The following is a 16,477-nucleotide window of genomic DNA, read 5'->3' as shown; positions in this document are numbered from 1 at the left end:
AAAGCTAATTTTTATTTGCATCATGAGCCTCTTATGTTTAGACATTCTGGACTGAATTTTCAAGTTCCCAATCACATAGATAATTCATGGTAGATTTGCATTTGGTATATTTCTAAAATATTGTCAGATTTCAAAGAAATGAAATCAGATTTGAGAGGAAATGTTGATGTAACAGGAACGAAAATAAAAATAGTTTTTCTCGTCGGCACGGATTTATAGTAATTATAGATCCGTGGTAAAAGGATGAATGCGGCAAAGGTTAAGGCCTTTTCGTAGGAAATAGAACAAAGGCTGATAAATAAAGTAAGGGTGGATTATCGATGCGACGTTGCTCTAGACTGACAGAATGGCGTTTCCCCCAGTTATCTTCCATCGTGTCAATTCGTGTTTTAGTTGAAGACTGAACAAATGTTGTTATTCTAAACTAACAATCATTAGAACACATTAGCTAGTTCAAGATATTCAGTTGTAAACGATCGTTTCCGAATTCAGATGCAAAAGGGTACCGTTTTAGCATGTCTACGTCTCTCTATGTCACAATTTGTCGCAGTTCACATTGAGCCTGGAACCATCCAGCAAGCAACAGGTTGCAACGTCGCTTATATCATTGCAATAGGAGAGTTATCACCCTTTTGGCAAAACGATCGCCCATTCATTTCACGACATCGTCTGTTCAGAACTACATTTTACGAACGCTTTATCAGGTATTAATGTGTAAGCACTTAACTTGAATTTCAGACATACGTTTAGTGAGTGAGTGGGACGCCTTTAAACATTACGGCGTGGCAGCCTGATGTTGGAGGAAAGACGGAAGTATTGCAGATCTTTGAAATAATCTCGTGGTGAAACTCATACGGGTATGGTGCTGACAAACCTAGAAATATAATCAGGGCGAACCGGGATCCGAACCTTCGATCATAGGTTGCTAGCACGCATTTGCGGCGGCTTACGCGACTGGAACTCTCGTGCCACGTTAGATATTTGTACAAAAACACCGTACAATCGAGCATGTTCTTTCTGCGAATATTTCAAAGAGTTGTTTGATCAAGGCCTATGTGAAGCTTTCAAAAAGTAGTATGGTAGACATGTGAAGGATATTTCCAAATTTGACGTATCAGTGATAGAAATGGTGTCTGTAGCAATTCCCTCTTTGGACTTATACCATATGATCTCGTGCTTTTCAGGTGATGAATTGGCTTGATTTTGCATGTGTTTGTGATGGGAGCCACCGGTGGGATCATTTCGCGAAAACCTACTGTCTTCAATATTGGATAGTGATTCATAAAGACAGACCGAGCTTTTAGCAGAGCTTTGTCGTTTTTATTTGTACAGGAATCTAAGTACTTATTCTCAGATGTAATTTGTTTTTCGAACTAATACAGTTCGTAAGGTTTTATTGAACGCTCATTAACATTGTATGCTCCATCCTCTTGTGATCGATTGAACGAACGGAAACCTAACTAATTTCCAAACAGAATGAATTTACATACTTTTAACCGTTTAAACATTGACAATTCATTTGTGTCTGATAAGATTTCCAAATACATGTGTATTGATTATCATTAAGCCTCCAGACATTCACCGATGGAAAGTAAGTTGTATGTGTGAATAAATGGAAAACGCCTTTCATGCAGGCTGTTCTTTATCCTGGTTACTCCTGCTGTCTGCATCTCCTTGACTCCCTGCTTGTTGCAGCAAGATGAGTATCGTTGTCATTTTTCTTCCCATAATCCTTGATATATTCACTAAATGTAAGTATGCCTTCAACATATTTAAAGTATAGCCTACCTTACTTTATTAGACAGATGCTTCACAGCAATCCTTGGTATACCGCTTCTTGTTCAGTAACCCGGGCCCCGCCCTAAGTCTATGTTAAAGTATGGGAGTTACGATCGTCTTAGTACTTTGTGCAACGGCGCCCTGATTGTAGTATAACGTCAATAACTTACACAATGGCGTGTATATTCGTTATAGAAGAACACATCGAGTCTTTTTCCATGGTATCATTAATCTTACATTCAAAGGATAATAAAATGATTATGTTGTAATTACAAAACAGCCGTTATTCAAAATACTTATATGTATCATTCATTGCTTTTGAACTACGTCTCAGAGTCTGTCCAATTTGAATGTGTTTTAGTGCAACTTGCCCAGTCGGGGTGTGCTCCTCAAATGGAAATACATCAAGCATTGCTGCGTTCAATGGATTTGACAGACACCTCGAATATTTTTCTTCTTTTTGAAGACATCTTAGGTCAGTTTTTTTATTTTTTTATAAAAGACTGTTGATGTTTCGTAATATTCTATATATGTCTAGGGACGTCACTTTACATACGGTAATTTAGGTAATTATTTATAGAGATATTGACGTTGTTGTCTGTTGTGAAGACAATGTTTCCTTTGTCATACTCGATTCACAATTTAGGAGAAGCTGAGAAGGCCTTACATGTCTATGTCAAATCTGAATTTGTTAATATTAATACACATGATAAACAAATAGTTGTTCTCGTCGATTATAATTCATGACATGATAAAATCTACACAATAGTCCTTTGCATATCCATAATAGAGATAGAAAGTAATTAGCATTTCACCTGGTTCCTTAATGACTCACCCGTGAAGAGATCCCCGTTTAATGACAATGCAGATTTATTACACAGTGTTTAATATCATCACGTGCAAACTGGACTATTTTTCACATCAGCTGAACGTCGGTAGCACTGTGCAACTGTGCTCCGCAACATCTACACTACTCCTAGACAGATAATCTACTCCCGATCGACAATACTAGTTTTCACAAAACACCATAGATGCACAGACACACTCCACATGCATCTCAAAACTGCCAACGCAGTCCGTGAGTTTTAGCAATTGCCCATCGCAGGACTCGCGAACAAATTTGTTTGACATAGTAATAGTAGTCTGACTATCACTTTGCATTGTAGTAGTGCACGTATCGTGGAATTATTAAGGTTCAGACTATCATTAATAAACAAAACATTGTGTCGAGAGATTATTACCGCGTCTACTAACGACCTTGAACTTCGTGTTGAAAATGTGTGTAGCGTTTCTTGGACCAAGTGGACAGTCATTAGAAATGTCGTCCTAATGTCAACAGGTGCAATCTAGTGTTGTGAATTATTCGTGCTCCGAAAATGAACAGATCTTGTAGTTCAATGGTAATTACAACCAATTTCATAAGCAATGAACCATATGCTCGTATGAAATCACACAGCCACCATGAAATGACTCAATGAGTCTACCGTCTCGCGGGTTCCCCTCACGGCTCACCTACACTGAAACGAGTTTGAAGCTAGAGTTTCCGTTGAACGCAAATGTTCTTACCTAGGTGATGTCTGTGTATATAAATGCTATACTGAACCGCAAAGGAAACGTCATCCCAAGTAACATTGCATGAAAAGTTGTCATTTAAATATCTGGGTAATTTTTGTCAAAGTTTCTAAAATTTAACATTACCTTGGCTGGAAAAATGAAATTTGATGATAAAAACCCAAAAGCAGATGACAATAAAACCGATCGCCCAAACGCATCACGGCAACGGCCATGGTAACCCGATACACGTGAGTTCCGTGTAAATTGAAATGCACATGCGTTCCTCCATTTCTTGTCCTATAAAAATCAACCCAGATCAGATAACATCCATTCGTCGTTGAATTGCTGCCACATGCCAAGACTGACAAGAAATCAGCAACACCAAGCCCTTGGACGATTGCAAACTGGACAAACCGCCCGGCAAATAGCCAATGCATTTCAAGTCCACGTAAGGACAATATACAGGTTGCAGCAACGGTACCAGACCACCAACACTACAGATGTCTGACCACGTAGTGGAAGACCAAGGGTCACCACCCGACGTCAGGATCGTCAGATTGTGCGACAGCATCTTCAAGATCGCTTTGTTACTGCTGCGGTATCTGCTCGACGGATCACGGGGACACCAGCGACACATTAGTGCGGACACCGTGCGTCGACGATTGACGAGCAGACACCTCCACTGTCACAGGCCACACCGAGGACTCATTCTGACACCACGTCATCGCCGGGACCGTCCTCAGTGGGCATTTGCGCCACCAACAGTTGAGAAGAGTCCTCTTCTCAGATGAGAGCTGTCACTGTATCTCAACATCAGATGGCAGAGAGAGAGAGAGAGAGAGAGAGAGAGAGAGTCTGGCGACGCCGTGGGGAGCGCTATTCGGATGCTTGTGTTGTTGAGAGAGACTTGTGGGGTTGTCCGAGCAGCATATGGTGGTGTGGAATTGGTCTTGCACAGAGGATTGGCCCTGTAGTCGTCCAGAACATCGGTCCAGAAAGAGGCAATGGTGTCACAGCGGCTCGGTACATTGATCAAGTCTTGAGACCACACGCCATACCTCATTTGCCCGCAACCACGAGTTTCAGCATGATAACGCCCGTGCCAAAACTGTGAGAGGAACAAGAGACTTCCTCCAGCAGAATGGCATCAGAACCATACAGTGGCCTGCCCTCAGTCACGATTTAAATCCAACTGAGCAACTATGGGACGAGATTCAAAGACGGCTAAATGACGTCCGACCAAGGCAGACAACTACAGCTGAACTGCGTCAGGCGTTCCTCAGGGAGCTCAAGTGCCTATGGCCTTCATCAACCGCCTCATCCATTCCATGTATTGACGTTGCACGGCAGTCATCAATGCACATGGCGGACACACGAGATACTGACTTGTGGTGCTATTTTCTCAGAGACTATTGTTGTGTTTCACTTTAAGAACATTTGACACTTTAATTTCAACCTTGATGATCAGGTTTGAAAAATTTCATCTTTTTAATATGTCTCAAAGTATGTTTACAGTGTTTGGACAAATACAGTTTCTCATTTATCTACCCATGGTGACGTTTCTTTTGCGGTTCAGTGTATTATGAACACCATTTTAGAATCGGCATCTTACCGTTTCCTATGACCGATATTGGAGAAAGCTGCGCACTTTATTTCCAGGTGTCACCTTTTAGAGAATATTCTATGATCGAATGTATTACTACACGCGTCTCCGTTGGATACCGTTTCTTTTACATCTAGTGATTCCAAACGTATAAAACGAGCGAAAGCTTGTAATAAAAACGGTATCGTCTGGTAATCTAAGTGTATCCAATGTGCAAACACATGTATAAAATGTTTTGTTTCATCAAAATATTGCAGAAATGCCCTGCTTCAACCATCAGTGTGAAGCTTCAACTGTAAATTGTTCATTTTCATTATGCAATATTATGTATAACATAATATGGAGAAGGCGGTAATAAGTGCTGCACTTGTGCCCAATCCCTTTGTCTTTTTGGACAATAAAATATGTTTAAGAATAGTGGCCATTGTTAAAATCTAACACTTATCATTCATCAGGGATCGGGCACTGGACACTGGAGTAATGAATCAATTGTCTAATTGGAAGTTGTTCATTATCCTCTGCCAAAGAGATTGTTTACCGTTTCTGTCTGTATGTGTTCGTGAAATCATGAATTTGACTAAAAGCGTTAGAGACCTCACGCGTCTTCTATATGATCCTTGTCGTTTCCTTCTGATATGGTTAAGCTGTATAATGTATGTGTCAAAGTTCATTAAATATGTGCCACTAAGTCTTGTCATCACGAATGCTGTAAACACGATGTTACGTCAAATTTGACGTACGTAATTTCTAGGTTGATGTTTACATCAATTAGGGTTTGTATCACTTTCACAGACCATTTTCACAAATTATACAGAAATCAATTTTTACGATCAAATACAATATGAAAAATATTGATGATGATAATTAGAGTGTCATTTCAAATGTTTAGCAATTTTAAACTGGAAAACAACTCGGCCTTTCGTACATTACATTTGCAAATACCACTATTTTAAACTGGCATTTAGAATTTCGAAAGAAGTATTTTCTAATGTGTATTAATTTCCGACATAGGTCAATAATCAATTCGACTCTGAGGCATATGGATGTCCTTAAGATACAAACCAGTTGGTTGACAATTTCATCAAAGATAATCAAGTTGCTTATATTATATTGTTGAAGAAAATGTGATAATATTTAGTCAAACGAGATACAGCTACAATGTCATGTTACTATTTTGAATCCTTTGAAAATCTTATTATTCAATTTATTTACTGTTCATCAATGTGCGGTAGCTATATTGTATACCTTGTTAAATAGATGAAGATGTCAACCACCTGTCATCTGCTGTCAGTATCCGAGGCTTCACTTCCATGAGGTTTTACCTAAATGATAGTGCAAATCACCTGGAAAGCATTATGAGGACGTCAATCAATACAAATAACCTGGATAGCTTTCGAGATTTGTTTAACTTCATCGTTATATGCAAATCAGACTGTGTTCAACAGATAATAGATAAGGTATGTATTTATGGTGTCTAATTAGTACTGTGAATATTCTTATCCGAGATTCCGTATGCATTATGTAGGGGAGACCGGGGCACATTGGAACACCCTGTGTATTGCAATTGGGATATTGTTTTGCATTGGAACACCCTGTGTATTGCAATTGGGATAGTGCAATCACATGACCCTTCCCCGTAGGCGTCGTGACATGTTCCCTGCCAAGTTTGAAGCAGAAACAGAAATCTTAATCTTGGTGAGTAAAATTTGCTTTTTGCACTTGTATGTAAAATTGAGACATCCAACTCTAAACTCCTTTATGAAAAGACAGGTGCACATTCACTTGATTTAATACTTTTGTGAAAATACATGATTATTGAGGATGTTCTTCTCGCCACATGGTTATTTGATTCAGAAATTGTAAGAATGCATGGGTATGTGTAGCGTACAATGGGACATGAAAAACGGGGTGTTACAGCGATCAGCATGTCCGTCCGCCCGTGTGCCCTCCGTCCATTTTCTCTTTCCGGAGCAGAACTCCTACGCCGTTGAATATGTCTTGATGAAACTTGCTATACAGATCAGTCAAGTGGTGAATTAGTGCCTTTCGATGATTTTGGATTTCTATTTGTAATTTTTTTATTTGCTTTCATGACTACATGTCGGACTTTATTGAAAATGAGGGAAGTGCTCGTTTCTAGCGCAGAACCCCCAAACCGTTGAATATGTCTTGATGAAACGTGCTATACAGATCAGTCTAATGATGAACTTGTGCCTTCTGAGAATTTGGGATGTTTATTGTTTAATGGTTTTTTAAAATTTCTTTATGACGACAAGTTAGACCTTTACTGAAAATAAGGGTGGTGCGCATTTCTGGAGCAGAACCCCAAAGTGTAGAATTTTTCTTGATGAAACTTGATAAAAGATCTGTCTAGTGGTGAACTGGTGCATATTGAGGTTTTGGAGATATTGAAAAATACTCAACAGCATATTCCATTACCTTTGTCTTCACTGACATGAATGTACCCCATGGCAATGAACCAAACGTTTGGTATAAGTAGCCATACACTATTTCGGAATTTACCAGATCGGGGGTTAACATTAATCTGATATCAAGGACAGTGTATGTAGTTTGGTCGCTGAACTGAATACGATACAGGGCATGGTTTGAAATAAAAATATGTATATATGTTGTTATTGGTGATTCGACATTACGACAAACGGGATATCTTTTGTCTGTCAAAATATGATTGATTTCATAGGGGTGAAAAGTTAAAATCCTCAAATGTAACAAAAAATCTAGTCTTGCATTCTGTTGCCTACAGTCCAATAAGTGATTGTCCTAAACTGCCCAAACAAGTATTCTAATGCACCTGGACAAAGGGTGGACTGTGACAAAGAAAATTCAATTGATAATATCTAAGATTGTCTAATGTTGTTGCAAAGTTCTCTTGCTCCAATGTTTGTCGTTAGAGGCTCTAGTGATATGATGTGTTGTTTTGTTTCTGTACCCATTGCAACAGAAGATATGGAACAAAACATAGTGTTGTCTCAATGTGGCCCAATCTCTCCTATGTATTTATTTTCATGGCTTTGATAAATGAAATTTAAGTATAAATATATGGATAGAGATGACAATGGCGATAACACCATACGTGGATGTTCACATAAAACTAAGAACTGACCTATTTTAGGTGACATACCTAGACAAGGAATTTGGTAGAAGATCACTACTGCGTCACTTTTCAAAGTGGATGTTCATATGCAAGCACCACGATGCATCCTTAATGGTTCCTGAGACGACACTGGACAATGTGGCAGTTGTTCACGCTGAAGAACCTGGTCAGGTATGCATATTTGATAATGTTAGATACAAAGGTACACTGCTCTTCGATAACAATGTGTATAATGATGCTACATTATGCTACTTATGTATTCACAGGGATGTCGTGAACCATCGTCAAAGACCTGTTTCACTATTAAGACTTTAATGTGGGATACGAAAGGGCGGAACTTAAAGAAGGTTTACGATCGGTGTCCTGCTGAGGGGGTAGAATGCAGTTTTGACAGGATGTTCCCCAACACTAGATACGGGCTTAATGGAAGGAACCTAACGATTGGTGTTGTTGAGGTAATCTGACTAAATAATACGTGTCTATATGTCTACCATTTTCCCACAGAATATGAATAAAATTTGAATCGTGATCAAGCTGTACAGTATTTGTCATAAACTTCACCAAAAATTACATACATTCCATGGAGTGTATTCTTTTCCCCGGACACGTGAAGGATTCTTCTATTCAATTCTGGAAGTCACTAATTTATTTTGTTAAAATCCTCTAAATTGCCTTGACATTGACAACAACCATTTGTTGTATCAATGTAGTAGAATATGACATGTGCTACGCTTAAACACTGATAACGTTCCACAGAGTTCAACCACAAATATCACTCATACATGCAGAATAAATATATGTTTTGTTTTGTCAGTGGATACCATATTGCCGTATTGTCCATGGCGATGAAGTAGTTGTTTATGGGCAATTGTGCTGTGAACTCTTCAACATGTTGGGACGCACACTAAACTTTAGGTATATGTCGGATCTTTTCTAAAATGATAAATGAAAGAAAATACCGGACAAACGAAAGTATCCATTTATAAATTGGATTTGACTTTAAATTACAACGTTATCAAAACGTTACAGGCTGAAAACAGTCACCGAAACACTGTAACCTTACGGTCCAAAACACAACTATGAAACCCGTATCAAATATACCACTATCGAATAACGTTCCATTTCTTGTTTGTTTCATATTTCGCTACTATCAAACATCGGTGTATACTTTCTTTTGCCCGGCAGTTTATTTCACCGATACATATATGTTTGCCGTAGATTTATTCGTAACATATATACATTTATCCCATTTTAATTTACATTTAAAGCTTGTTCCGATCTTAAATAAAAACGACAAAACCCTTTCATAAGAAATGTCTGCTAAAAGAAGAGTCGATTGTAGGAAAACCGACCATGAGCATGTGTTTACGAATCACTATCAAAGAGTGATGATACCTGGTGTTGTGTGATGCCTGTCGGTGTACTTTAGAGTATGCTTGTATTTTCCACATATTTGTTTCACGCAGCCACCATTTTGTGGAACCGCGTGACGGATCTTTTGGATATTTGACTGCCAACAACAGCTGGACAGGATTGCTTGGGATGGCAGCCAGTGACGTATGCGTGTACTTTATGACACAATTTGTGAATTCATTGTTATAGACAATAACGCACTGAAATCACAACCTATGTACTGGTATTACAAATTGTGTAACATCGAAATATTCAGACACATGTCACACCTTTACAGTTTTGGTTTCATGGGGTTGACATGGTGTACCTTGTTAATAAGTATCCTTGTTTATACAGTTGTATTGAAAACAGGACGGAATTATTTGAACTTGGCAGTCGTAGTGATCCATTATGAAGCTAACCCTTCGTCAAGAATTGTATTTATGGCATTTAACGCAAACGTAATAAACGATTAACCAATAACCGGCATACAAGAAAGTATGCGTACCAAACACATGTTGCTTTGATGTATCAAACAATTATTTAGATAAAATGTAAATTAATAATTGTGATTCTGATAAAGATTTTCTTCTTTTTCGCAAACTGATATTAATCCTCTATATAGGTATGTTGATATGGTCAGGAAAATGCGATAAAGTTCATTTGTGTATCGATGATTGGTATTGATTGCGTTTTAGATATGTAGTAGCGGGCAAGGCTCCGGTTAGGGCAACAAAACACAGAACAACCTACTCGGATGTGACTGGTCAGCTGGATCTTTATTTGATGTGCAATGCACATATGCTTGCTAGTTATATATGCTAACTCTGCAAATTTGCATAAAAAATACAAAGAAAATATCTAATAGATGAAAAGCCGTGATATTGCTGGAATATTGCTAAAAGCGGCGTAAAATCAAACTCACTCACTGACTAATAGATGAAATAAGAAAACAAATCACATGGTATCAACACACAGATGCATACACTAGAAATAATATTTATACTTGATATTTATACATTAATGTAACATAAACATGCAGAGCAGTAGTTACAGTTAAACAGGTGTTAAGCCAACTTACAACTTAAAATACTTGAGACGTTACAAATTAATGCCTCTACAAATTGCCATGATATAACACAATATAAACAAAATATACACATAACTGACGACACTGTGTGGCGATCAGATGGCAACCATGTGTATGATGATAAGATCAATTAAGAATTAAGAGAGAAGGTATACAAGCGGCACAGTTGGTAGAATATCAAGATACATGTATACTAATTATGAAATACTAGTTTACCAATCAAAATTACCAATCAATGCATTACCTTAATGCATCTTATTCATAAAACTAAATACACAGACATATAGGTGAGGTGAACTGTCACCTGAATTGATAAAGTCACATGTTTCTGACGGCAAAGTTTTCGGGCCTCAGGAAATGGTCGGTATGGATCTGCTTCTGTTTTTGCATGTACTGTAAATACTGGTTGGTTTTATTAATCATATATTTTTCTCATAAACAGAACTCTTTCCTATATGTACAATTCTAAGATTATTTTTTTTCAGGAGGTCGATCTCATTGGGATTCCATTTGGCTCTACAGACGAAAGAAAAAGTATTGTGTCATTTTCAAGTATTATCGGTGCAGATAATATCCAAGTTGCATATAGAAAAAGTGTATACACTGGTGAATGGCTGTTATTATTAAACTGTTATTCGTGGGAAGTATATATATGGGGTCTGGTCGGATTTGTATGGGTTATAATGTTGTATACAAGTCTGGAACTGGCATATTGGAAAAGACAGAGCACGACATTCACACCTGGGAAAATGGATGTGATACAGACTCCAGTCGCTGTTGCCCTAAACCAAGGTAATAAGAGGTTGTTGATGCAAGGAGACAAGAATAAATACCTGACATATCCAGTTCAATAGCAAACGTCAAGTAGCTGCAGCGGTATACCCGTTTAACTGAACAACATTAGCCATCGAACATGTATATGTTATACTATCATGGGTTCTAGTTGCTCGGAATTCCAGACTAACAAAATACACGGAGATTTATGGGGTTATATGTGAAATGTTATAAGAATATCGCTCATATTTTAATGTTTATAATGTTTTTATTTTTCATTGTCAGGATCACCTCATCTACCTACAGCTTCATCAGGACGTGTACTGCTGGGTTCTTGGCGTATTGTATGCATGATTATAATTGCTGTCTACACTGGGAATCAAACTGCATTTAATGCTGTGAAGAAGAATTATGTTCCATTTTCAAACCTCGAAGAGCTGGCCGAAAATAATGAATTTAATATTGTGATGACAAAGTCGATTTATCTAGAAGAGATGCTTCAGGTACGAAATTAATATTTTCGAATATTTTAACAATTTGGGCCGAATAAAAGTGTTGTTTAAAAAGGATTAACATAACTATAACTATTCAAAATAATGCTTACTATGTATATCAGTGACACAAGTATCTCTATTCTAGACGTCTAACGATTCTGTTCTTGAGAAGATTTGGACAAAGATTAAAGACAGTAGAAGACCAGTTCATCAAGGGGCGCTGGAGGAACTTCACTGGCACACAGCCCTCCTACTCTCGGGACAGCATGCATTCATTGAGTACGAGACTATATTTGATGCCATATCTGCAAACAACTCCAATGTGGAGCGAATGAAACACAGCATTGTCTCAGTCATGCTACGGTATCCCTTTCCACTTCAGTCGCCGCTTGCTGAGCTATTTTCTAACAAGTAAGTATGTTCGTAATTTCCTACGATAGTGTGTATGATAAGTACGATGTATGTATTAAACGAATTACAATATATGCTGTGATTGTAAACATAAATGGGTTTTGCCTCCTTATCAATACTTGTGGTTATTTCAGACTAACAGCCCTGTATGAAAACGGAGTAATCCAGAATATGCTGAAAACATTTAAACCCAAAGCGAAACTTGAAACCAATGACGAAGGTGGAAACACGCAATTCGTTTTGACAGATCTGAAAGCCGCCGTTGTTGTTTGTGCAGTTAGCGTTGGCATCAGTTGTATAATACTTGCAGTCGAGTGCTTTTTGAAAAAAATACAATTCTAAGATAGTCATCATGTATGATGTGTGCGCGAAAATTTGAAAGGTTTCATGCTATATGAATGTTCGAGGACAGACCCAGTTGCACTACTATTATGCGTGTGATAAGGGTAACTACTTCAAGCAATGATATATTTCATAATCATAGAGAGATGCGTGCATCATATATGCATGGTCTATTTCAGAACGTTAACATTAGCCTCTTGTAATCGCACTGGCTAATGTGTTAACTGCTTATGGATTTAAGTGGTTGAATTTGAACGGGTGTTTGTTGACAGTATGTTCCATTTTCACAATAGTTCGCATGTATATCCTTCTTCCTAATTATGATAGTAATGCAGTGCGTTAATACATGTGTGTCCATTCTTCGCAACAAAAGTGTTCTTTAAGTGTGAATCATCTGCCTTATTTATGAGAATCATACCTCGATGACACTTCATATAACAACCAACCCTTCAATGCCGTTAGGTACCTCTATGTTGTTTAGTTTGACTTACATCTTGTGGCTGAAATGAAAAGATTTTACAGATTAATTCTCGTATTAATTATCGTAATAAAATATAACAAAAAGGAGCCGAGACTCCCTTCATTTCTGCCATGATCTAGACTTGCCAACGGTAATAAATCTCCTTCGGATATGTTTGTTTCAGGGTCAGTATGACAGAATAATTGTTTAGTGTACAATCACGATTAGTTGTTAATGCACACGGACATGGTGTACTTATTGAGTATTTTAACAGTTTTATTTCTTGGTAATTATTTTTCTTTTCATTTTTTAATCTATGAAAATGAAAATCCAAAGACATTATTTGTTGTACATGTAGTTAAGGTTTCGGCTTTGGTTTCGTTTGTTGTTTTACACCGCACTCAGCAATATTCCAGTTATATGACGGTGGTCTGAAAATAATCGAGTCTGGACCAGACAATCGAGTGATTGACATCATTAGCATCGATCCACGCAATTGGGATCGATGACATGCTTCAACCAATTTGTAGTTAAGGGAGATATAATATAATGGACGCATGTAATAATGTTAATATATACTCTTCAAAAAAAGAAACTTGACACTGACTTTCAAAATGTAATATAATGCGATTGTTTCAAAATAGGACACAGAAACCATAATTGAAACACTGTTTGAAGATCAATGTACACAATGTTCAAAACATTAATCGTGTCACCTAGACAGACACACGTACACGATACAGTTAATGTCACAGGGGTACAGAAAATGTCAGTATCGGTTGTGCCCAACACGTGCATCAATCACCGCTTGACACCGACCCATAGGATGCAATCAAGTTGTCAATAACACGCTGTTGGATGTGCTGCCATTCATGCTGAAGTGCATCAAGAAGCGCCGGAAGTGTTTGGGGCGGTGGATTCCTTCCGCGAACGCGTCGACCCAACTCGTCCCACAGATGCTCAATCGGGGACAAATCTGGTGACCGGGCTGGCCAAGGTAATGTCTGGATGTTGTTGTGGTGTAAGAAGTCCTGACAAACACGTGAAATATGCGGTCGAGCGTTGTCCTGCTGGAACTGTCCGCCATTAACGTTGACGTGAGGAAGTACGTAAGGCTGTAGGATCAAGTCTCTGTAACGCACACCTGTCAATGCACCTGCCACATGCACGAGAGGCGTCCTACCACCGTGATGAATTCCGGACCATACCATGACACTCTCGCCGCCAAATTGGACAACCTGCTGCACACAGTTGGGGGCGTAACGTTCACCCCGACGTCTGTAGACACGTGCGCGCCCATCAGCACGTGTGAGTAGGAAACGGGACTCATCAGTAGACAGTTCATTTCTCCACCTTGCACGTGCCCATCTAACCCTCTGTTGGCGCCAAAGCAGACGGTCTGCCAGATGACGTGTGGTCAATACATGACGTCGAACAGTCTTCGTGCAAAAAGTCCAGCCTCCCTCAGTCTGTTGCGTACCGTTTGATCTGATATCCTGCGTACCCCAGGGATCTGTGTGGTTGGAGACGTGGCTGTGGTAGTGCGGTCTCGGAGGTGTCGCGGGGGCACGGGTGGCCCAGCCGTCTAAGGCGCCGCGATTCGCTGTGCACGCCAGAAACCTATGATTGTGGGTTCGAATCCCGGTTCGCCCCGATTATGTTTCTAGGTTTGTCAGCACCATACCCGTGCTCGTAGGTTTCACCGAAGTGGTAAACGTCTGGGACCTGCATCACTTCGGACTTTCCTCCCACATTAAGCTGACACGCCGCGATATAACTGGAATACTGTTAAAGGCGGCGTTAAACCCAACTCACTCACTCACTCGGAGGTGTCTCAGCCGGATGTATCGTTCTTGTGCTTGGGTTGTCACCCTTGGTCTTCCTGACCTTGGTCTGTCGTCAACTCTGTTGGTGTTGTTGTATTGGGTCCACAGTGCGGATATTGTCTGTCTGGATACGTCAAAGTGCCTAGCCAATTCTTGCTGAGTTGCTCCAGCTTGTAATCTCCCAATGGCGTTGTTCCGTTAAGCTGCATTCAGTCTTGGCATTCTGTCACCGCCTCTACTGCCGTTATAAGGACTGTACATGTATGAACAGCCGTTGATGTGGATTTTTATACTCATTTAGCAGGGGGGCCTGCATGCCTAAATGCAGGATCCTGTGATGCACGTTTTTTTTACAGGCGGTTGCGTTTGGATGAAGCTGAAAAATTGATCCCCAAACGCTACGTTTATGTGCTTTGCATGTGTTTTCGCGAATTATAGACACATCATCTTTCTGTTTGACTTATTTGGTTCTCATTTAATGTAATTATTTTAGATATTTGGCAAAAAGAGGTTTTACATGTATGTCAAGTTTCTTTTTTTTGAAGAGTATATATATTATTTACTACATGTTAAATATGGCAATGTTCCTTTAGAATATCATAATGGTTCCCAAGGGTACATTAGTCACATGTGCCGCTAATGACCGCTTGTTGACGTTTTTGATTGCACATGTAGTTAAAGAAGATAATTTTATATAATGGAAGGACACATGTAATAATGTTGCTATATGTTATTTACTTCATGTTAAATATGGGAAAAATTCATTTAAAATTGAATTTCATCATGGTTCCCAAGGGTACATTATTCACGTAGGCCGTTGATGACCGCTAGTTGGCGTAATCTTTCGTACATGTAGATGAGGAAGATTTAATACAATGGACACGTGAATTTATATTACAATATGTTATTTACATGTTAAATATTGTAATGTTCATTTAATATTGAGTTTCATAATGGTTCCGGAGGGTATATTATTCACATATGCCGCTGATGTCCGCTAGTTGAAGTATTGTTTTGCACATGTAGTTCCCAATGGTGCTTAAATAAAATAATAAACCAATGAAACATTTTGTGATTTTATTAGAAGTAATGTTGAAGGAGAACGTGTTGAATGAGAATAAATCCTGCGGATAATTACACCCACCTGTATATAACACATCCACATATCCAGTATTAACAGTCTTTTAGGACCCCGGTTGATTTAACAATGACTGCAACTATGATGAAACAAATGTTGAAGGGAGTGCCTTCTAACAAAACATGTTTAGGAAATATATTTTACCGTAAGCAGGGTAATGGAAGAAAAGAGTGAGTAAGTGAGTAAGTTAGGGTTAAAGCCGCTTTTGACAGTATTCCAGTTATATCACGGCGCGTCAGCTTGATGTGGGAGGAAAGCCCGAAGTGATGCAGGTCTCAGACGTTTACCAATTCGGTGAAACCCACGAGCACGGGTATGGTGCTGACAAACCTAGAAACATAATCGGGGCGAACCAGGATTCGAACCAACAATCATAGATTTCTGGCGTGCCCAAGGGACGCAACTCTGTACAGCGAATCGCGGCGCCTTGGACGACTTGGCCACCCGTGCCGCCGGGAAGAAAAGAGAGTCTTTTGTGTGCACAGCCTAATGGAAGCAT

The 16,477-nt window shown here is 39.0% G+C and overlaps 1 protein-coding gene and 1 long non-coding RNA gene across 2 annotated transcripts; both read left to right on the top strand.

The window, feature by feature from the left end:
• The first annotated feature begins 2,038 nt into the window (after nt 1–2,038).
• Nucleotides 2,039–8,495, top strand: LOC124140162. Its single transcript, XR_006861887.2, has 3 exons — nt 2,039–2,254; nt 6,194–8,222; nt 8,318–8,495. It is a non-coding gene; the product is annotated as an uncharacterized LOC124140162 (long non-coding RNA).
• A 2,534-nt stretch (nt 8,496–11,029) lies between these two features.
• On the top strand, nt 11,030–13,662 carry LOC124137266. Its single transcript, XM_046503503.2, has 4 exons — nt 11,030–11,325; nt 11,593–11,810; nt 11,947–12,212; nt 12,347–13,662. Exons 1-4 carry the CDS (start codon nt 11,217–11,219, stop codon nt 12,552–12,554), a joined length of 801 nt encoding a protein of 266 aa, XP_046359459.2. The 5' UTR covers nt 11,030–11,216; the 3' UTR covers nt 12,555–13,662.
• The last annotated feature ends 2,815 nt before the right edge of the window (nt 13,663–16,477 follow it).

Source organism: Haliotis rufescens, unplaced genomic scaffold, assembly GCF_023055435.1.
Source record: "Haliotis rufescens isolate VD_foot unplaced genomic scaffold, xgHalRufe1.0.p SCAF_28, whole genome shotgun sequence".
NCBI classification, from domain to species: Eukaryota; Metazoa; Mollusca; class Gastropoda; order Lepetellida; family Haliotidae; genus Haliotis; species Haliotis rufescens.
The sequence above is the reverse complement of the archived record's forward strand: the minus strand, read 5'-3'. Positions and strand labels throughout refer to the sequence as shown.

What these genes read in the sequence shown, in the direction of transcription:
- LOC124137266 (XM_046503503.2), top strand. Translation starts at nt 11,217, where the DNA reads ATGTTGTATACAAGTCTGGAACTGGCATATTGGAAAAGACAGAGCACG. An exon ending in ATCTAGAAGAGATGCTTCAG is followed by an intron (nt 11,811 to 11,946) that starts GTACGAAATTAA and finishes TCTCTATTCTAG; the next exon opens with ACGTCTAACGATTCTGTTCT. An exon ending in GCTGAGCTATTTTCTAACAA is followed by an intron (nt 12,213 to 12,346) that starts GTAAGTATGTTC and finishes TGGTTATTTCAG; the next exon opens with ACTAACAGCCCTGTATGAAA.